Source organism: Helianthus annuus, chromosome 3 (assembly GCF_002127325.2).
Source record: "Helianthus annuus cultivar XRQ/B chromosome 3, HanXRQr2.0-SUNRISE, whole genome shotgun sequence".
NCBI lineage: Eukaryota > Viridiplantae > Streptophyta > Magnoliopsida > Asterales > Asteraceae > Helianthus > Helianthus annuus.
Window position 1 is genome coordinate 18,523,283 of NC_035435.2, and position 19,803 is coordinate 18,543,085.

General features: G+C 35.9%; 1 protein-coding gene and 1 long non-coding RNA gene across 2 annotated transcripts; both read left to right on the forward strand.

Annotated features, from left to right (window-relative positions):
- The first annotated feature begins 11,821 nt into the window (after positions 1-11,821).
- LOC118490373 lies at positions 11,822-18,891 on the forward strand. Its single transcript, XM_035987973.1, has 7 exons — positions 11,822-11,917; positions 16,111-17,011; positions 17,088-17,359; positions 17,439-17,550; positions 18,380-18,473; positions 18,561-18,683; positions 18,758-18,891. The coding sequence occupies exons 2-7, from the start codon at positions 16,316-16,318 to the stop codon at positions 18,889-18,891; spliced, it is 1,431 nt and encodes a 476-aa protein (XP_035843866.1). The 5' UTR covers positions 11,822-11,917; positions 16,111-16,315.
- An 88-nt stretch (positions 18,892-18,979) lies between these two features.
- On the forward strand, positions 18,980-19,562 carry LOC110927563. The gene is made up of 2 exons (XR_002585724.2): positions 18,980-19,071; positions 19,135-19,562. It is a non-coding gene; the product is annotated as an uncharacterized LOC110927563 (long non-coding RNA).
- The last annotated feature ends 241 nt before the right edge of the window (positions 19,563-19,803 follow it).

A 19,803-nucleotide genomic window follows, 5' to 3' on the forward strand; every position in this document is an offset into this window, starting at 1 on the left:
CAAATAAAGGAGGGTGTGTATCCCTAAATATTCTGTAAGTGATTAAAGGATATGCATATCCCAACATGATACCATTTAGTGTTTTAAATCAATGCATCGTCAAATGGTTATCAAATCCACAACCTAAAATTTGTGTGATTGTTGCTTAGTTAATGTGATAGGAAGCGTATTAATCCAGAATGGTATATTTATTTTGGTAATAATGGTGAATTCAATTCCCAAGTTATTAATGATTATTGGAATAAATGTTGAACTTCATATAGCTTATGTTTATACAAGAATTGCTTGGTTGAGACGATCGCTAAATGCTCATAATTGATTGTAAAGCCAATGATCATAAGAGCAACAGTTGATATTTTTATTTGGGTACATGTGATTTTACATGTACAACATTAATTCACATCAAGCCAATATGTATGATATTTCCCCTGTTATAGTTGGTTTTTGGTAATCAAATACGTTCCTTCTAAGATTTTGGTTGTGCGATATATGTAATATTGATCCACCACTAGCACAATGTTGGGACTTCTAAAAGGGTTGAGAATATATGGTGGGTAAAAAATAATTGTCTATGATTAAATACTTAAAGCCATTGGTGAGAGATTTGCTTACGGCTCATTGTTTTTCACTTTAGTGAATGAATGTTCCCAATATTAGGGGGAGATAACAAGCAGTTGGAAAGTGAAAATTGGAATGAATTATCATGTCATCTTGATAATTCATTTACCAATATTAAAGAACAAATTACCAGACAAGTTTACTGACCTAAATAGAGTGACTAAGTAAGTCACATAATAAACTGCTTATGCTCCAGTCATATTTGTGTCCCAAGAGGACAACAACATATTTTGTAATGAGTCTATTGCACTCCTAAATCGTGGTAGACTAGTTGATTCCAATAATAAAATTCCTCAAAAAGTGGAGCAAGTAATTAAGATGGTCAAGTCAAGGTTATAGTAATAAGATCTCCTGAAGAGACAGTAGATGTGACAACCTTGCAGTTCTTGTAAGGGTCTGGACAAATAGGTGGCACCACAACAGGTGCGACCAGCCGCCGACGAGTCTAGAGCTGTTGAAAACGGACATGTGGTCATCAGGATCTGACAACCCACTATACTTGCCCACACTGGGCGGAAGTTTGGCCCTCGCAAGTGGGGCCAAGGCAATCTCCTTGACAAATTTGGAGTTGCCAGCTGCTGACTTCGGTCTGTAGACCGACCGGTGATCATGCTTTGCAGCGCGATCATATGTTGCATGATGTTGCACCGGGGTGTAGTAGTCTTGATCCCCAAACTGGTTATAAGCCGTCTGGGAATCCCCGCAGTATGTATAGTCGTCAGGTTCGGTCCTGTCGTATGTACCGTCATTGGGATGCGGCCCAAGACGGCTTAACACTGCGATGAGTAACTGATTCTATCCTATGTTCTCTTGGTAGGCCAAGGTGCTGATTCGCGTAGGTTCTGGCCCGGGATCCGTAAGTGGAATCCCCTTCTTGTAGCGTATGGACACTCACGTAAGAGTCTCTATGCGGCCCGCGCCTATCCCTAGACGCAGGATGTGTTGGTGGTAGCGCCTCGTATTGAAGAATATGCGGTACTCGTGTAAATGGGGCCGGTGTAGGCCCTCCGTGTAACGCCCTACGTTTTCATACTTTCTATATTTAGAAACCATCGCTTGTAATCCTATTTTTTGGAAACTCCGTATTCTTGTAAATCGTTCTTTCGTTGTAATCGATGTAAAATCCGAGACTTGAATCATAATGAAATTCGTGCTTTCATTACATTTATGTCATATACGCCTTATACATGTTCATATGTTCAAAAATATCATTCATACGACACTTTATTCATACTTTGTGCTAAATGTGTTAAACTTGCAAACTTGTAATCTACATGCTACATTTACACAATTTCGACACCTAATCTCGACAAAAATACTTGTTTATGCTTATTTTATATTGTTTTTATGATTCATTTACACATCATACCCTTAAACATGTTTCTTGGACTTAAAACATCCTAAAACATACTTGAAACATGCAAATATGGAAGTATGAGGGCCTTTCTTGCCAAAAATCAAACTTGGACCACCCTGGAGGAGAGTCACGGGCTGCAACCCACTTAGGCCCAGCCTTACGCGGGCCGCGAGCCAGCCCAGCTCGCTGAAAACGTGACCAGCTTTGATTTTGGGCTCGATTTTGGTGTTTATTTGAGTTTAAACTTGTGTTTAGGGTCTTAAATGCTCACCAAACCCTATACCAACCCTTCCCTATAAAACCCAAGTGTATTCCAAGCATTTTACACTTTGCAACTCATCCAAAACTCTCTCAAATCAGGCTATAATCTGCTCAGAATCAGAAACATAATCAGAATCATCACAAGTTCTTCAAGTGAGCATATCTCACCCATTTCTTAGTCTTTTTCATCCATTCTTCTTCTTAATCACTTGGATCGACCTAAGGAATATTTCCACAGGTTTTCCATGGAAAACAAAGGTCTGGGATGTCTCCAAGAAGGCTCGTCCAAGGTTATCGGCCGATTGGAGCGATTTCTTGAACGTCATCATTTTGTTCTTCTTCCTCTTCCTCTTCCTCCGCTTCCTCTTCCTCTTCCTCTTCCTCGTCAAGACTTTGTTGTGGTTCACGCCACGCGTTTGCAAAATGATGAATGAGGGTGTTGTCTTCTAGTAGTGGGTCGAGTGTGTGGGGTTGGGTTTGATACGTTTGCGATTGAAATTGGTGAGGTTGAAACGGTGGAACGAACGGTTGGTTATGGTACGCTTGCGATTGAAAGGGTGGATATTGTTGGGTTTGAAAGGGTGGATATTGTTGGGTTTGAAAGGGTGGGACTTGGTCGGGTTCGTCTTGCAACCTAAAGCGTGTCGGCTCGCCAAGATTCGCTCGAACCTTGGGTCTTACGGGATTTTTCTTCGTACCCGAACCTCTTTTTTCGAACCCCCACCTCTCTTGCTTGAACCTTCCATGTTTCTTGTAAAATTATTTAGATTGAGTTGGAGAGTTTTTTAATTTTTTTGTATTGAGTGTGAGAATAGTTGAAGAGTTTATTGAGTTTTTGTATTGGAATATGTTGGATTGATATAAAAAAAATGGATCAAATACCATCAAACGGTCAAAAAAATTACCCAAACGGTCATTTTCCAACGTTTGAAATTCAAAGTTCAACGCGTTGTGGGTGTAACGCGTTTTATAAATAACGCGTGAAAAAATTAGAGGCGGCGGTGTTCCGTGGGCATTCAACGCGTGATGAACTTTTATAACGAGACCGCCCCGAGTGCTCTAAGAGATTTTGTTTCTATATTATAAGAACTATAAACCCTACTTGTGTTCTAAAAAGCACAAAAATAAGCCTATTTTGAGTATTCGAAAAACTCAGATCGAAAAGCATGTCTTGTGTTCCAAAGGATGAGAACAATAATCTGATTTGAAAAATAATTGAAAATTTTGGGTAAAATGCCACCTTTGAAAAATAGAGGGGATGAAAATCCCTTTTTTAATAACCAATGTGTAAAAATTTAATTTCTGATCCATCCTTTGGAGATGTATGTATAACAGGGAAAACATAGAACACTGAGTAGAGATTATGAATATGTGTACTAGGATATGATGAACAAAAGTGTTGAATCTGTATGGTTGAAGATTGGTAGAATTCCCAGTAGAGAGTTAATCATGCTGATAACGTGATAAAAACCAAAGAGAATCAGGGATAAAACTAACTTCTTCATTATTCAACATTACAATATATAGATGAACATAGCTATAAACCCTAAAGCCCATAGGTAATGAGTTGGGCCTAAAATGTCTGGTTTATAACACTTTTAAATTATATGACTTTAGGACCCCAAAAAATCATCCATCATATTAAATAGTTTTTTTAGGACACCGGTCTAGTAGAGTATATTATCAAAGGACCCCAAAAGTTCATTAGTCTTATTAAATAGTTTTTAGGACCCTCTTTTACAAGCGTCCCACAGAAAAGGTCCTAAAAAGCCATTTTTGTTGTAGTGACTTTTAGGTTTGCCCAGATATGTTTGGTTAAAACTTAAATCCCATCCTGACCCATTTCTAATTTTATATGAAAAATTTAAAACACATCTTGACTCATCGTTACTTATTTCCTAGGCTCATTGTGACCTTTTTTCATTTCTAAGATGACCCAAAATAAATTAAATGAGTTGTTATTGCCAGGCCTAACAGTGAATATCTATCGAGATGAAGTGATGAGGGACAATAGTCAAAGTGGAGTCTTCTAACAAGAGGATTAGCCCTTCTTTTATAGAAATGGAGGTGTGCAGGACATGTTAGGCCAAATGGGGTGGATTTTATCTGGGCTTATGGCCAAATGTTAACTGACCAATTTAACACCATTAAATTCAGGGACCATATTTGAAACAAGTAGTTCTTTCGGAGACTTAATCTGTAAAAATTAAGTTTAAGACCCAAGTTTGTTATTTTCCCCTAAACACAAGGATAAAAAAGTGTGTACTTTACCCTGTTTAATTACCAAGTTCCCCACCAATCACCGAACTACTCGAAGCCGGTTTTCGTACGCTATTAGGTCAGAGAACGAAACCCATTATGGTTATTTCGGGCTGAGCTTAGGTCAGTCCGTGTTTATTTCTCGGTTTTATTGGGGTTGAGTGATAGATGCTCACCCGTGGTTTCCATTGGTTATGCTTTGTCGCCACATGCTAAGTTAAAGACATAGTTAAGAGTACAATATGTGTCTAACCAATTTAAGGATAAAAATAAAGAGAAAGATGACACTATAAACAACTAATTTACTTCAAATATAATCAAACATATAAGTATATCGTTAGCTACTTAAAACTGTATTTCAAAACCTAAAATAGTTCATTTCTTGAATCTATGAATAATCAAATTTATATAATTTTTACTATGCACTTTGGAAATAATTACAGCTTCAAAACCTATAATAGTTCATTTCTTTAATCCATAAATAATCAAAAAACCTAAAATAGTTCATTTCTTGAATCTACGAATAATCAAATTTATACAATTTATACTATGCACTTTGGAAATAATTACAATATTTCTAACCCATTTAATAATTGAACTTCAAAACATAAAAATAGTTCATTTCTTTAATCCATAAATAATCAAAAAACCTAAAATAGTTCATTTCTTGAATCTATAAATAATCAAATTTATACAATTTTTACTATGCACTTTGGAAATAATTACAGTATATTAAACCCATTTAATAATTGAACTTCAAAACCTGTAATAGTTTATTTCTTTAATCCATAAATAATCAAAAAACCTAAAATGGTTCATTTCTTGAATCTATGAATAATCAAATATATACAATTTATACTATGCACTTTGGAAATAATTACAGTATTTCAAACTCATTTAATAATCGAACCAGTTACATATTAAATGTGAAATTAGGCATCCAACCATTTACGGTTTTGCTTTTTAGTTTTTTTTTTTCATCACCGAACAATAAATGAAAACTTAATTACATTCACCGAACACAAAACTTGCATCACCAAACAATAAAAGAAAATTTAATTATATTCATCTACCACAAAACTTAAAAACAAAAATTAAAATATTACATTTTCTTTCTTACACAGCAGTATAAAGACGGCAATCAAAGTCCTTGCAACTTACACTTTACCCCTTCAAAATATCTGATCCATAACAACAACAATAACAGACCAACAAACCAAACAGATTAGTAACAACCAGCCCATAAACAGGCCCACTTTAACAAGAGATCAAATGGCCCAAATGGATGACCAAATAATATAACCTTTTAACATCCCCCCTTCATCCATTTGGTTTAAACACATCTATCATGCCCAGCTGTTTACAAAATGCATTATGCTGGGTAATACTTAACCCTTTTGTGAAAATATCAGCAAGTTGATCTTCAGTATCAACCTTCCTTGTAACTATAAACCCAATTGACACCTTTTCTCTCAGAAAGTACAAATCAATCTCAAAATGCTTTGTACGTTCATGAAACACAGGATTTGCTGCTATTGATATAGCAGCACTACTGTCACAAAATACCTGAATAGGTAACTTGCAACTCACACCAAGTTCACTTAAAACATTCACAATCCAGACAAGTTCACAGGTGGCTGAACACATGGCTCTATATTCAGCCTCACCTGTTGATCTAGAAACAGTAGACTGTTTCTTACTTTTCCATGATACAAGATTATCACCTAAAAATATGCAAAAACCAGTAACTGATCTCCTAGTATCTATACACTTAGCCCAATCAGAATCAGCAAAACATGACAAATCAAAGTTGTCACTCTTTTTAAACAATAAACCTTTTCCTGGACTAAGCTTTAGATACTTTAACAGTCTTAAAGCAATTTTAAGATGAACTGATAGAGGTTTATGCATAAACTGACTCAAATATTGCACAGCATAACTTATATCAGGACGAGTCAATGACAAATAGATCAATTTTCCAATCAACTTCTGATAGTTAGTAATATTAACTAACTCTTCTTTTTCTTCAATACTTTTCTTATTAACAATATGGCTTAACTCTATTGGGGTACCTGCAGGTTTACACCCAAGGTACCCAAACTCAGCCAACAACTCTAAACAATACTTTCGTTGGTTTAGACAAAGACCAGATTTGTCATACACAACTTCTAACCCAAGAAAGTATTTAAGAACACCTAAGTCTTTAATTTTAAAGTGATCACTTAACAAGGCTTTAACTCTTTCAATTTCAGCAACACTGTTGCCAGTAACAATTATATCATCTACATACACAAGTAACACAAGCAAAACAGATGATTTACACATAATATACAAAGAATGATCACATGAACTCTGAACAAAACCAACTTTAACTAAAACATCAGTTAGTTTCTCATTCCACTTTCTGGGGGCTTGCTTAAGCCCATACAAGGATTTAACTAACTTGCACACTTTAGTATTATTCTTATCATAATAACCTTCAGGTAATGTCATGTAAACATTTTCAGTAATTGACCCATATAGAAAGGCATTATTAATGTCTAACTGGTATAGAGTCCAACCATTTTGAACAGCTAAACTTAAAACACATCTGATGGTAACCATTTTCACAACAGGTGAAAATGTTTCACCAAAATCAATACCTTCTCTCTGATTATACCCCTTTGCAACAAGTCTAGCTTTATAACGTTCAATTTCACCATTTGACTTATATTTTATTCTATAAACCCATTTACAACCTATTGGTTTTCTACCAACAGGTAACTCAACTAATTCCCATGTTTGATTTTTTTAACAAGGCTTCCATTTCAAGATTCATAGCTTCAACCCATTTAGGGTCTTTTGAAGCTTCATTATAACTACTGGGTTCAACAGACTTACTTAAACAGCTTATGAACACATTGTTTTCAGCAGACAAACAAGAATAGCTCAACACTTTATTAAGATCATATTTCACAGAACAATTAAGCACAAAATCCTGAAACTTCTTAGGCACAGAAACATTCCTAGAAGACCTTCTTAAACTCACTTGAGTTCCCTCAGATGGGTTAATCTCATCTACTAACACATCAGTTTCCTCTGCCTCGCCTAACTTCACCCTATTACTACTATCAACACTAGAATCAAACCCATGACTTATGTCAGTTTGTTCTGGAGTGGCAGATGTAGAGGGAGCTGGCTGCTGATCATCACTGACTGTGTCATGAGATTCAGTAGCACCCTCTTCATCATTGGGAGTAGAAGGAACTTCAGGTGTACTTGTTTCATATTTATCAAAAAAGTTTAACAGATTTAAACTCTTATCATGCATACCACTATCACTAACATGTTTTGACTTAAAAGGATAAACACTTTCATAAAACTTAACATCTCTTGAATAAAAAACCTTATTTGTATCCAAACTCAACAATTTATAACCCTTTTTTACATTTGAATAACCTATCAAAATACACTTATCAGCATGATAAGCAAATTTATCTGATTCATTTAAGATAGTACTAAAACAAAGACACCCAAAATTCCTAAAATGAGACAAAGAGGGTTTAAAACTAAACATGAGCTCATAAGGACTCTTACCATTCAACACAGAAGATGGCAACCTGTTAATTATATACACAGCAGTTAGCACACAATCACTCCAAAACTTCAGAGGTAGGCCACTCTGAAACATCAAAGTTCTGGCAACATTTAAAAGATGTCTATGTTTTCGTTCAACTACCCCATTTTGTTGTGGGGTATATGAACAAGAAGTTTGATGAATGATACCTTTTTGTTTACAAAAATCAACCATTTGATTATTTATAAATTCAGTTCCATTATCACTCCTAAACATTTTAATCTTTCTTTTAAACTGAGTTAAAACAAGCTCATAAAAATATTTTAGATTTTCAAAAACTTCTGCTTTATTTTTAAGCATATAACACCACACTGTTCTGGTATAATCATCAACAACAGTTAAAAAATACTTATATCCTTCATAGCTAGGTATTTTATAAGGACCCCATAAGTCCAAATGAACCAACTCTCCTAACTCTTTGGACTTACGATCACTTAATGGAAATGGAACTCTAATTTGTTTTGACCTATGACAGACATCACAAGGACCATGTTCAATTGAGTTAACATTTAAAACATCTTTTAAAGCAGCCAAAACCTGGTCTGAAGGGTGACCCAACCTACTGTGCCACAAGTTAGATTTAACTACACTATTAAAGCACATATTCACAACATTTCCATCTTTACCTAGAAAATATAACCCATTTTCTTGTCTACCAATCACCAGGATTTTCTTTGACCTCAAATCCTGTAACATACAATTGTTCTCATTAAACAAAACACCTATTTTATTATCTTTTGCTAATTTATGAACAGACAAAAGATTAACACTATAGTCAGGGACATAAAACACATCTTTTAATATAACATCATTGACCAGTTTAAGTTCACCAATCTTTAACACATTTACACTTGTTCCATTAGGATGACCAACTTTTAAACCACATTCAGAAACATCAACACAATTAAACATGTCTTTATCACTTTTAATCATATGTTGATTAGCTCCTGAATCTACAACCCAGTTATAACCATGACTAAAATTTACACTACTGGAACAACTAACAAACTCAGACATACAAGCAGACATACCTCCCATATTAGACCTTTCATGATCTCCCTCAGACTTTTCACCAACCAGACTTATTAACTTTGCAATCTGCTCAGGAGTAAAAGGTAATGCAGATGTAGCAGAACTAGAAGGACCAGCAGACATATTAGACCTATTAGTATTGTTATTATTATTTCTACCAGCAGATCCATTACTTCTTTCTTTTCATTCCAGGAGGGTAACCAATTATTTCAAAACATCTATCAATAGTGTGACCAATCATATTACAGTGGGTACATTTTAAGCTTGAATTAGATCCTCTAAAATTCCTTCTTGATGTGTTTTGATTAGATTGATTAGACCTAGCCACATAAGAAACACTTTGACTCTTAGATCCACTACTTGAGAGTCTATGTGACTCCTCTCTCGAAACAATAGAGAAAGCAACTTTAACAGATGGAAATGACTCTCTTGTCAAAATATTGGTTCTCACAGGCTGATACACATCATCAAGCCCCATGAGAAACTGCATTAATTTTATAAGAGCAGAAAAATCATTATAATCCTTAGCAGCTTGACAAGAACATGAAGGCAGCTGAAGCATTGCATCAAACTGCTTCCACATTGTTGTCAACTTGTTATAATATTCTGCAACAGTACTACCATTTTGTGCAATACAGTTTATTTTTTTATACAGATCATAGACAACAGAACCATCAATCTTATCAAAGGACTCTTTTAAATCAGTCCAAACTTCAGAAGCTAATTTAGAAAAAAACTTGACCAAGAAACAGTTCTTCTGAAATAGAATTCAATAACCAAGTAAGCACAACAGAATTGCATCTATCCCATTGAGCTGCCAATATTTCATCATCCTTAGACTTTTCCACCTTACCATCTATAAACCCATACTTGTTTTTAGCTTCTAAAGCCAATTTCATGGCACTAGACCACACAGCATAATTCTCAGTTCCTTTGAGTTTAATACTAACAATGGTTAAACTACTGGAGTCACTAGGATGTAAGTACAACGGATCTCCTATATCCAATTTACCAATCAACGTCTGAGAAGTACTAGGAGCAGTTTCAGGAGGCATAATGACAATCAACAATAAGACACCAAATATTCAAACAGACAACAGCAGGTTATCAACAGAAAACACACCAAGAACCAAACAAACAAAAAACTAAGGCGAAACTGAGTCAGGGACCAGATTCCAGGTTCATCACTCAAAGGTGCCTGGACAAGCCTTTACTCAGGAGCCAACCCTATCAACAGAACAAAGACTAACAACAACCAACCAAGAAACACAGAACAAACAATACAAATATGTGCCGGTCCTCACTACCCCGACTTCAACTATCCAATCAACAAAAAAAAAACAAGATAGGAAGGAACGATCTTACAGAGGGTGCAATATCTTGAATATATATCAGATTCGTAGTTTTCAAGAACTACTAAACCTGATATGCAGAAGATCAAGTGTCACACAGGTTAGTTTGCCCTAAAACCTTCAAGGGTTTTAGAGACCAACGCAGTATGAACTCCAGCAGTAAACAAGCTCTCACATAACCCAAGAAACCCTAAGATAGGGTTTCAGTGAACAGATCTGAACAAATATTCCCAAGATCAAGCCGATCCAAACCCTAGAATACCAGGGAAGAACCTAAACACAAACAAAAACAAAAGAATCAGAATCAAACAGCGGAAAACAACAGATCAGGAGCGATGATGCTCTGATACCATGTTAACAATCATGGTTTAAAGATGAATCAAACAAAACACAAGATATACAAACACAGATCTAGCGACAAAACGGTGACAAAGCTCTTATTTAACCCAAACCAAAACGTTACCCCCCAAAACCCAGATGATCTTACAATAGTAAGATCTAACAAGTACAGAAATACAAAACAAATCTGATGATCATCCACAGATGATGATCATCTATCAAACCGTATGAACAATCTCTCAAAACAAAGGAGAGAGATCAACAACAACGAATACAGCTGCAACACTTGTGCAGAAAACCCTAGATCTAAACAGAGTGAATGTAACAACTTTGAAGAGGAGTGAATGATTGAATGAGAGAGAAAGACCCCTTTTATATCCTGGATGTGGAATATTTACACATAGCACCTCGCAGTATCAAGACGGCAATCAAAGTCCTTGCAACTTACACTTTACCCCTTCAAAATATCTGATCCATAACAACAACAATAACAGACCAACAAACCAAACAGATTAGTAACAACCAGCCCATAAACAGGCCCACTTTAACAAGAGATCAAATGGCCCAAATGGATGACCAAATAATATAACCTTTTAACAATAATCGAACCAGTTACATATTAAATGTGAAATTAGGCATCCAACCATTTACGGTTTTGCTTTTTAGTTTTTTTTTCATCACCGAACAATAAATGAAAACTTAATTACATTCACCGAACACAAAACTTGCATCACCAAACAATAAAAGAAAATTTAATTATATTCATCTACCACAAAACTTAAAAACAAAAATTAAAATATTACATTTTCTTTCTTACAAATACCCTCTTTTCACAAACCCTAGCAGCCCACTTAACATTTACCCACCAGCTCTCATTACTTTCCCACCGATGACAACGACTGAAACATTATAAACCCTAATAGAAATTGGTGTTTTCAATAATTTCAGTGTTCGGATCATGTACTCTGCCATACACGACATGGATGAAGAACCAAACGTTAAAGATGGGGAACGGATGCTTCTGCATTGCGTATACGTGTTACAAGTGGAGTAGACTGCTTTCATAATTACCAGAATACACAGGTTAGTTTTATTCTTTAATTGTTATTGTGAATTGTGATATAGATGAGGCGTGTCTCGGCAACAAAAGAAAGCAACACAAATATGCTTAAACGTGAAAAAAAAACAATAAGAAAAAGTTTGCAACACAAATATGTTTAAATGTAAACTAAAAACAATAAGAATTCACTACAAAACAAGTCGTTGGATACAATGGACTTTTAGCTTATTAATACGTAATAGGTTAAAACCTCTTCTATTACATCACTTTAATTAGTAAAATTTGATTTTTTTTTTGTTATTTTAAACATGTGCAATCATACAAGAGGAAAATGAGAATCTTAAATTTAGAAAACTAAAAACAAAATAACGGTGAATTATTTTTTTTTTCACAAAAATGGTAAAGTTTAAACAATGAAAAAAATCGTGCGAGGTGGATGGAAATGAAACAGGGAATGCATTTAATCCAGCGACCCTAATTTAGGGGCTGTTTGTTTACCTCTTAATAAGCCTCTTAATGTTTGTTTCACGAGCAGATGTCTGAATGGTTCAGACATGTGCCTCTGAATGGTTAAGATTTATACAAAGTCTGAATGGTTAAGACCTCTAATCTGAATTGTGGTCAGACATTTGACTCTGAACGGTTAGGCATTATACAGGCTCTTAATGGTTCAAACCTCTTACTGGTTCAGCACTTAATGGTTCAGACCTCTTATTGATTCAGCACTTAACTATTCAGAAGTTGCCAAACAACCCCTTAATCATAGGTGTCAATTCCTCACAATTTTGGTTTAAAACAAAAAACTCTAACTAAAACATACAAAGGGCTGGATAGAAAGTTAAACATAAACACAAAATATATGTTTTCTCTCTTCCTGCAGTATCAGAGCTTCAATCCTCACACGCGCTCCACCATTCTTTCCCTTTCGTCTTCTTCTTCCTTCCTTCCCCCTTTATCCCTCTGTATTCATTCCACTTCGAGCTAGGTTTCAAAAAACCCAAAACAACACTTCTGTATCTCGCTTTCTGACTGAAACACATAGGCAGAATGTAATCTAGACTAGGTTATGTTTATTATGTATTTATTATTAGATAAATGGTCACAAAGGCAGAAAACAAAAGTCAACGGCTGTTATTTAGCGCTTATGACAGTTTTCTGGTACCCTAAAAGAAGGGTATAACCACCTTTTTGTACCGTTTCATAGGCTATATATATGCCCAAAATTGTAAAGATACGTTGAACAAGTTCATAATCCAAAAACAGTCTGCTTTGACTTTCGTTGACATCCAAAGTTGACCAATTTAAAAGTAAACAGATCAAATACACACACCTAATATCACTTATATATTCAATATAAGATAAATGTAACTTAAGAAGAAGAAAAATAAATTCACATATATAAAAATAGAACATACCAGTAACACAGTGCTGATTCCCGACATTCCCAATTCATAAAAGAAAGAAATGACTGAAATGCTCCTCAAAGTCGGACTAAAACAAAAAACGCTCATGTTAGAATCAGCTCGAAAGAACAGCAAAAGAGTAACTACCACAATGGTGAATCTTGAAATCCACATACGTGTTTAACACGATAGTTACAGCATATTTCATTGTTTTATAACGTTCTTGTACAACCGTGAGTGCTTTATTCAAATAAGATGAATGTTGATCCAGCTTTGGAGTTGATTTAACCGTTTCAACGAGAAAGAACGCCATATAAACTGGACAGAAGATTAACAAAGCTATTGAAACCTGAATCAGAATTAATTACAATCAGAAAAATTGTAAGAAAACTAAAAACTGTGTATTATTAATTATGCTATAGATAGTATTAATATAACTGTACTTCGAAAATGTACTCTTCTGGAAGAAAACGTGCTAGGAGATTTCCGACGACATGTGATGCAGAAACTAGGCCTGTTATCCGACTAAAAACAGTTGCACGTTTTCTATGATCAACAATATCTGCCTGCAATAATAATAGTAATAAGAAGTTTTTTGATCAAACGGTTTAGGAGCTTGTGTGCATTAAAAAGGCTAGAGTAAAGTACATGGATAGTCCCCGTGGTTAACCAGAATTTTGCATTTGGTCCCTAGCTTTTTAAAAGTACACGGAGGGTCCCTGTGGTTTGCACTTTGTAGCGCATTTAGTCCCCAGCTAACAAATCTAAAGGTTTCAGCAGGTCCAAGTTATGGACTAAATGCGTTACAAAGTGCAAACCACAGGGGCCATCCATGTACTTTTGGCAAAGTTGGGGATCAAATGTGTTACAAAGTGCAAACCGCAGGGACCATCCGTGTACTTTTGAAAATCTAAGGACCAACTCCAAAATTTTGATCGACCACAGGGACTAGGGACTATTCGTGTACTTTACTCAAAAGGCTATCGGGGACTTTCAAACGGTTTGATGTGTTCCTCTTTAAGTTCTTTTTTATTTCACCCATTTCAAACGGGTATGGGTATGAGATTACCAATACCCGACCCAAACCCGACCCGTTGTCATCCCTTTCCTGTGCGAGGATCATGTGGCCAAACTGTGTCCCGCCCATTCTGCACATTATAAAGTCTTCAGACAAAAATTTACATAGCATAACCTCAAATTTGTTATTCTCAACTCACTGTTTTATAGATTCACATTAATAATAATAGTTAAATCTTTTTATATTAGAACGAACTCTTTATGAGTTCAATTTAACAACAGGGAATGAAAGGTAAAAGAGTATATATAACTGCAAAAAAAAAAAAAAAAAAAAAAACTCTTCAAAATTAGACCTGGCAAACGGGTCGGGCCGGGTCGGGTTGGGTCATGGGTCAAAATGGGTCAGTTACAAAAAGGGTTGTTTAGGTTCGGGTCGGAACGGGTTCGGGTCAGAATGGGTTTGGGTTGAAAAGGTTCCGGGTCAGAACGGGTTTTGGGTCGGGTTGGGTCGGTTTGGTTAAAAAAATGGTTTTTTTTTTTTAAAAAGAGAGATTGTACATCAAGGGGAAATTTTGTCGGGTTGAAATGGGTCCGGGTGTGTTTTTAAATAGCTCTCTCTCATTCCACCATGATTTGTTCAAGTAAGCTACATACATATACACCACTTTATTATCATTTCACTTGCGGTTTACCTTATCTGTGCCCTAGAGTTAGAACAAAGTGTAGGGAGTTTGAGAATTGTTACTGCATAGATTTAGAATTGAACTGGTTAAACCAAAACGTGGATACCAGTTGCTGTTGTATGCTAAATTTTGTTTTAGATAGTCCCAAAATTTCAACTGTTAAAGAACATAGGGAGTTAGTTTCTGATAGGGGAGTAACGTAGCCAAACCATGAGATTGGCTTGCTACAATCTTGAGTCGAGCCGAGATTAAACGAGTTGGAGCCTAAAAATAAAGGATCGAACTGAAACCCGTCTCGTGCTAAAATCCGTCCCGACTAGAAACTCACCCCGTGCGAAAACTCATGTCGGCCCGAAACCCGTCCCGTGAGGAAACCCGTGCCTACCCGAAATCCGATCCGAACCAACTGCCGAAACCCGTACTGGCCGCCCGAAACTCAATCCGAACCGAACCCGTTTCCGTTTCTTTAAAACACCAACCTACATTGATCCATTTCTTTGAAGTTGTCGACCCGTTTTTACCCGAAAATATATTAGATGGAATTTTAATTGACCCATTGAGGGAAAATATCTTACCCATATAATTTAAAAAACAACCCAAAGTGGTTGTTTTAGTTCAGCCCATCCCGTTCTCATTTTAATTATTATGCTGTTGTGTACTCACAATCTCTCGATGAATGAGCACGATTAACACTCAGAGAATCTAGAATTAGAATAGAAACTGGTGAGGAGATCTGTGCTAAACTTGAACAACATTGAAGTTGAGGCTTCAACCATTACTGACACAATAAGCTGATGCAAATATCCTTTATGACTAAAAATACCACCCTGCTCCATGAACCATAAGAAACTGTTGTAATCTAAAACATGATGCTCCTTATTGTATCCAGCCACTAACTTTTTCCATTTCCACTTAACCAACCACTTCTTCACTTTTCATCTTTATACTTGAACATCAATAGCCGATTAGTAAAAAATTCCATCTGAAAGAACAGTTCCGAACTTGTCTTGAAATTCATAGAATGTGCAGATCCAATGTCAATTTTGACAGCACAATAAACTAAATTTGTAACTCCATATAATATTTTGTTTATTCCAAAATCATGTTGTTTAGGAAAACTAAGAAACGATTGAAGGAAGAGGGAAAAAAAGACGAGCTTCCTGACTACGTGAAAGTGGAAGTACCAAAAGATGGCAAGACGAAAAAAACCCGTTACAGGTGTCAGTTGAAAGATTTCATTTCAATTGTGGAAGGTTTAAGTGATTGGAAAGAAGATGTTATAAAGAAAACGCCTTTTGCAAAGCTGTTAGAGTTTAAGATGGAAAGTGAAAGCTTAACTCAAAAAAGGGACATGGTTAAGTCACTTGCTAGAAATTTCAACTATAAGAATTCGACCCTAATTGCACGCAAGGGGAGGGAAACCCAGGACATCGAAATTAAAGCTGATGATTTTTCTAAAATCATGGGTATACAAGATGGAAGTGAAGCTGTATTGGATAAGGAAGCGGACAATTCTTTGGTGGAGGAAGCGGGCGCTGCTGTACCACAACTTTCTGCAGAAGAGGACCCTGTAAATCAGGATCCTGTTATCGCTGAGCTTGAAAGTAAATATTGTAACGTTACGAAGAACGGAGGTTACAAAGGTATCGCCATTAAGAATGTTGTAAACGAACTCAAAAAAACTAATGACGAGGATGTTACTAAACAAACCTTTATGTTAACTGCCATGCATTACATTGTGTGTCCTGCCCTGGGGGGTGTATTGAGTAAATCTTATTTAGATTATGTGAAGGATGCAAACAGTTTGGATAAACAACCGTGGGCAACTATAGCAATGAATGATCTAAAATACGGTGTTAAGAATTTCGTTGATGGGAAAGGGGCGGAAAAAAATATTGGCGGGTGCACTTTGTTCTTACAGTTATTTTGTATGAGTTTGAGAGGGTTCCATGACAGTTTAGACTTTTCTAAGATCGACGAAAAGATGATTGAAGAATTCTACATGACATGGATGGTTAGTGAAAATAATATATATTATATTATTTTTATTAATATTATAAATTTTCTGATCTTTGTAACTGACTTTACAGATTGACAATGGTTCGGAAAACAAGAGAAGGAAACTGTTGGCAGATAAGATTGTCAATGACATGAAAAGTGTAGCTAATCTTATCAAGGCCAAGTCAGATTTATTAGATCTGGACTTACTGTTGAATCTCGATGAGTCTATTCAGGAATCTCAGAAGAAGATATCTGCTGCTGCTGTTGCGAATGATGAGATTGAGGGTGTGGAACACCTTTCTGTTCAAGATCTTGAGCCTCAAAAATGGTTGAATGATAACGTTATAAACTTTTACATTAGGTATGTGTGTAACTGTTTTTTCCTTTACCTTCGGTATGGGTTTAAATCTAATTATGTTTTTTCTTTTACCTTTGGCCAGTGAGCTAAAGATGAAGTTGAAAGATAATTCAGCACATTATCATATCTTCAACACGTTTTTTTACGTGAAGTTGCAGCGATATTTCGCGGAGAAAGATCTTTGCACTGAGAAGGTTAGTCGCAGTTCTTTATAATGATACCCGACCCTAATGTTACGGGTCAAGTTGGTGATCCATAATCCATTTAGATGTTAAATAAAGTGTGCCTTTCATTTTGATATGATGATATCAGTAAGAAGCTTTTTCCATTAATATATTTCACACGTTGATAGAAACTAAAATTCTGAGTAGATAAAAACAGAGAATAACAAGATAGTCGGCCCTATTCGAGAGGGCCTGGTCTCCGATTACAATGATATTTCAAAGTAAATGAAAATAAAACCAAGACATAGGAAAAGACTAAGACTCTAGGACTATGTATACTAAGAGTGCAGCTTGATGATTGGTTGGATAATTGCTGGACATTTCCCCTTTAGTTTCCACCATTTAAAGAGTTACTTAATTTAAGATTTGACTTGACTTGACTGGTTTGGGTTTCTATCAATACTTCCTGCCCGTAGAAACGACTTGACCTCAAGTCGAGTGGAAGCACTGCACTGAGACGTGCTGATCCCTGCTAGGGCTGCTTGGACCACCAAGTGCTGGAAAGTGGCTTGAATTTTTGTCCTGCACTCCTGCCATTACTTTTCTGATCTTGACTATCTTATGAATCATTTCTTTCAATGGGTGGCTGCACCAAGCAATAAGCCATTCAAAAGTAGGCTGACCCGCTTCATGAACCCAATGATGAGTGAAAATCGATTGAGGCTGAAGGTCAATCCTTTTAACACTTTCATCTCACCGGCAATCCTAAATAGATTCTGAGGTGCTGATCCAACAATTAGCTTATTCGGGTTCGGGTATTTTCATCACCCCTAAATTTATGATTATCATGCTTGAATAGGGAATTGTTGCAAGTCCGTTCGAGAAAGTAAGAAGGTGGTGGGGAAGAGATAATATTTTAAAGAAAAATATCTTGTTATCCCAATCCATGAATCGTAAGTTTTTTCTAAAATATTTACATTCAACTACAATCTATTTCAAACCAGATATATTATTGATTCAACTTATTTTCTTTTATCCAGTTCTCATTGGAGTGTGCTCATTATTTGTACGCCTAATGATACCGTTAATTCAACACTTCTCCTTCACATGGATTCGTATCCTGGTTTGCATAATTCAGATAAGATTTTTAGATTTTTTCAAAGGTGAGACAAAAATAAGCCAAATGATTATTATATCGTGTTGAAAAACTGTAACCAATTTAAATCTTTGTTTTTAGGTTTTTGGAGGAAGAATCGAAGTATGCAGTTGGTGAAGTTGAAGCTAGTTGTTCAAACGCAGAAGTTGAAGCTGGTTGCTCAAACGCAGACTTCGGTAACGTTGAAGTATTTAGCATCGAGGTCTAAAACCTAATACACAATTTAATTCTTTTTTTTTAGTTTTGAAATGGAAAATTAGGATTTATGTGATTGATTTTTCTGCCAGGTTCCACATTAGCCAAATTTGTTTGATTGTGGTGTCTACGCTCTTTTATTTGTTCAGAAGTTCATTGAACATGCCCCAGAAGGAGTGGAAAACAAATATCAAAATGTGGTACGTGTTGATTGTTTATTGAGCACTCATTAAACAGCCCCTAACAATTTTTCAAAATTTCAGATTGGGAAGACGTGCTTTGGAATAAAAGAAGTTAATGATTTGAGAATTAATTTGAAAGAATCAATCAGAAAAGTAATAGCTCAACAGAAACCAAAAGAAACACGAAAGAAGAGGAAAGCAGTAGAAATTCAACAGAAACAACCGGAAGCAGTAGAAAGTCAACAACAAGTTTCAAAACCAGAACGAAAGAAGAGGCGTACAGAATTGGAAATTCTTTGTGGCCAACCAGTAGATAAGAGCAAGATTATCCAGAGTGGGGCTGTCGAGCGGACATTAAGAAGTAAAAAAGCTGTCAGGAAGGGACTAAGAAGTAAGAACTAAATTAAAAAATGATATTTCGCCAACTTTAGACATATTTAAAACGTATGTGAATTGTATTATAGAGTGCTCCTTCATTCAAAATGGAGGATGGTGAAAAGTCTTTATTATAGACTGTCACTGACTCACTGTTACTCTGTCAACGCCAGTGTTTTGAAACCCGGGCCGGACCGGGAACCGTTACCACCGGCGGTCCGGTTTACCCCTCAAAACGGTTCTCAAAATATCCGGCCGGTTCTCAAAATAATGGTATCTTGTTTATTGGTTAACCAGATTAACCTTAATTGAAGAGTTAATCGAGTTAACCATAATAGACCATTGGTTTTGGTGACTGGAATATGCAAAGTTGAG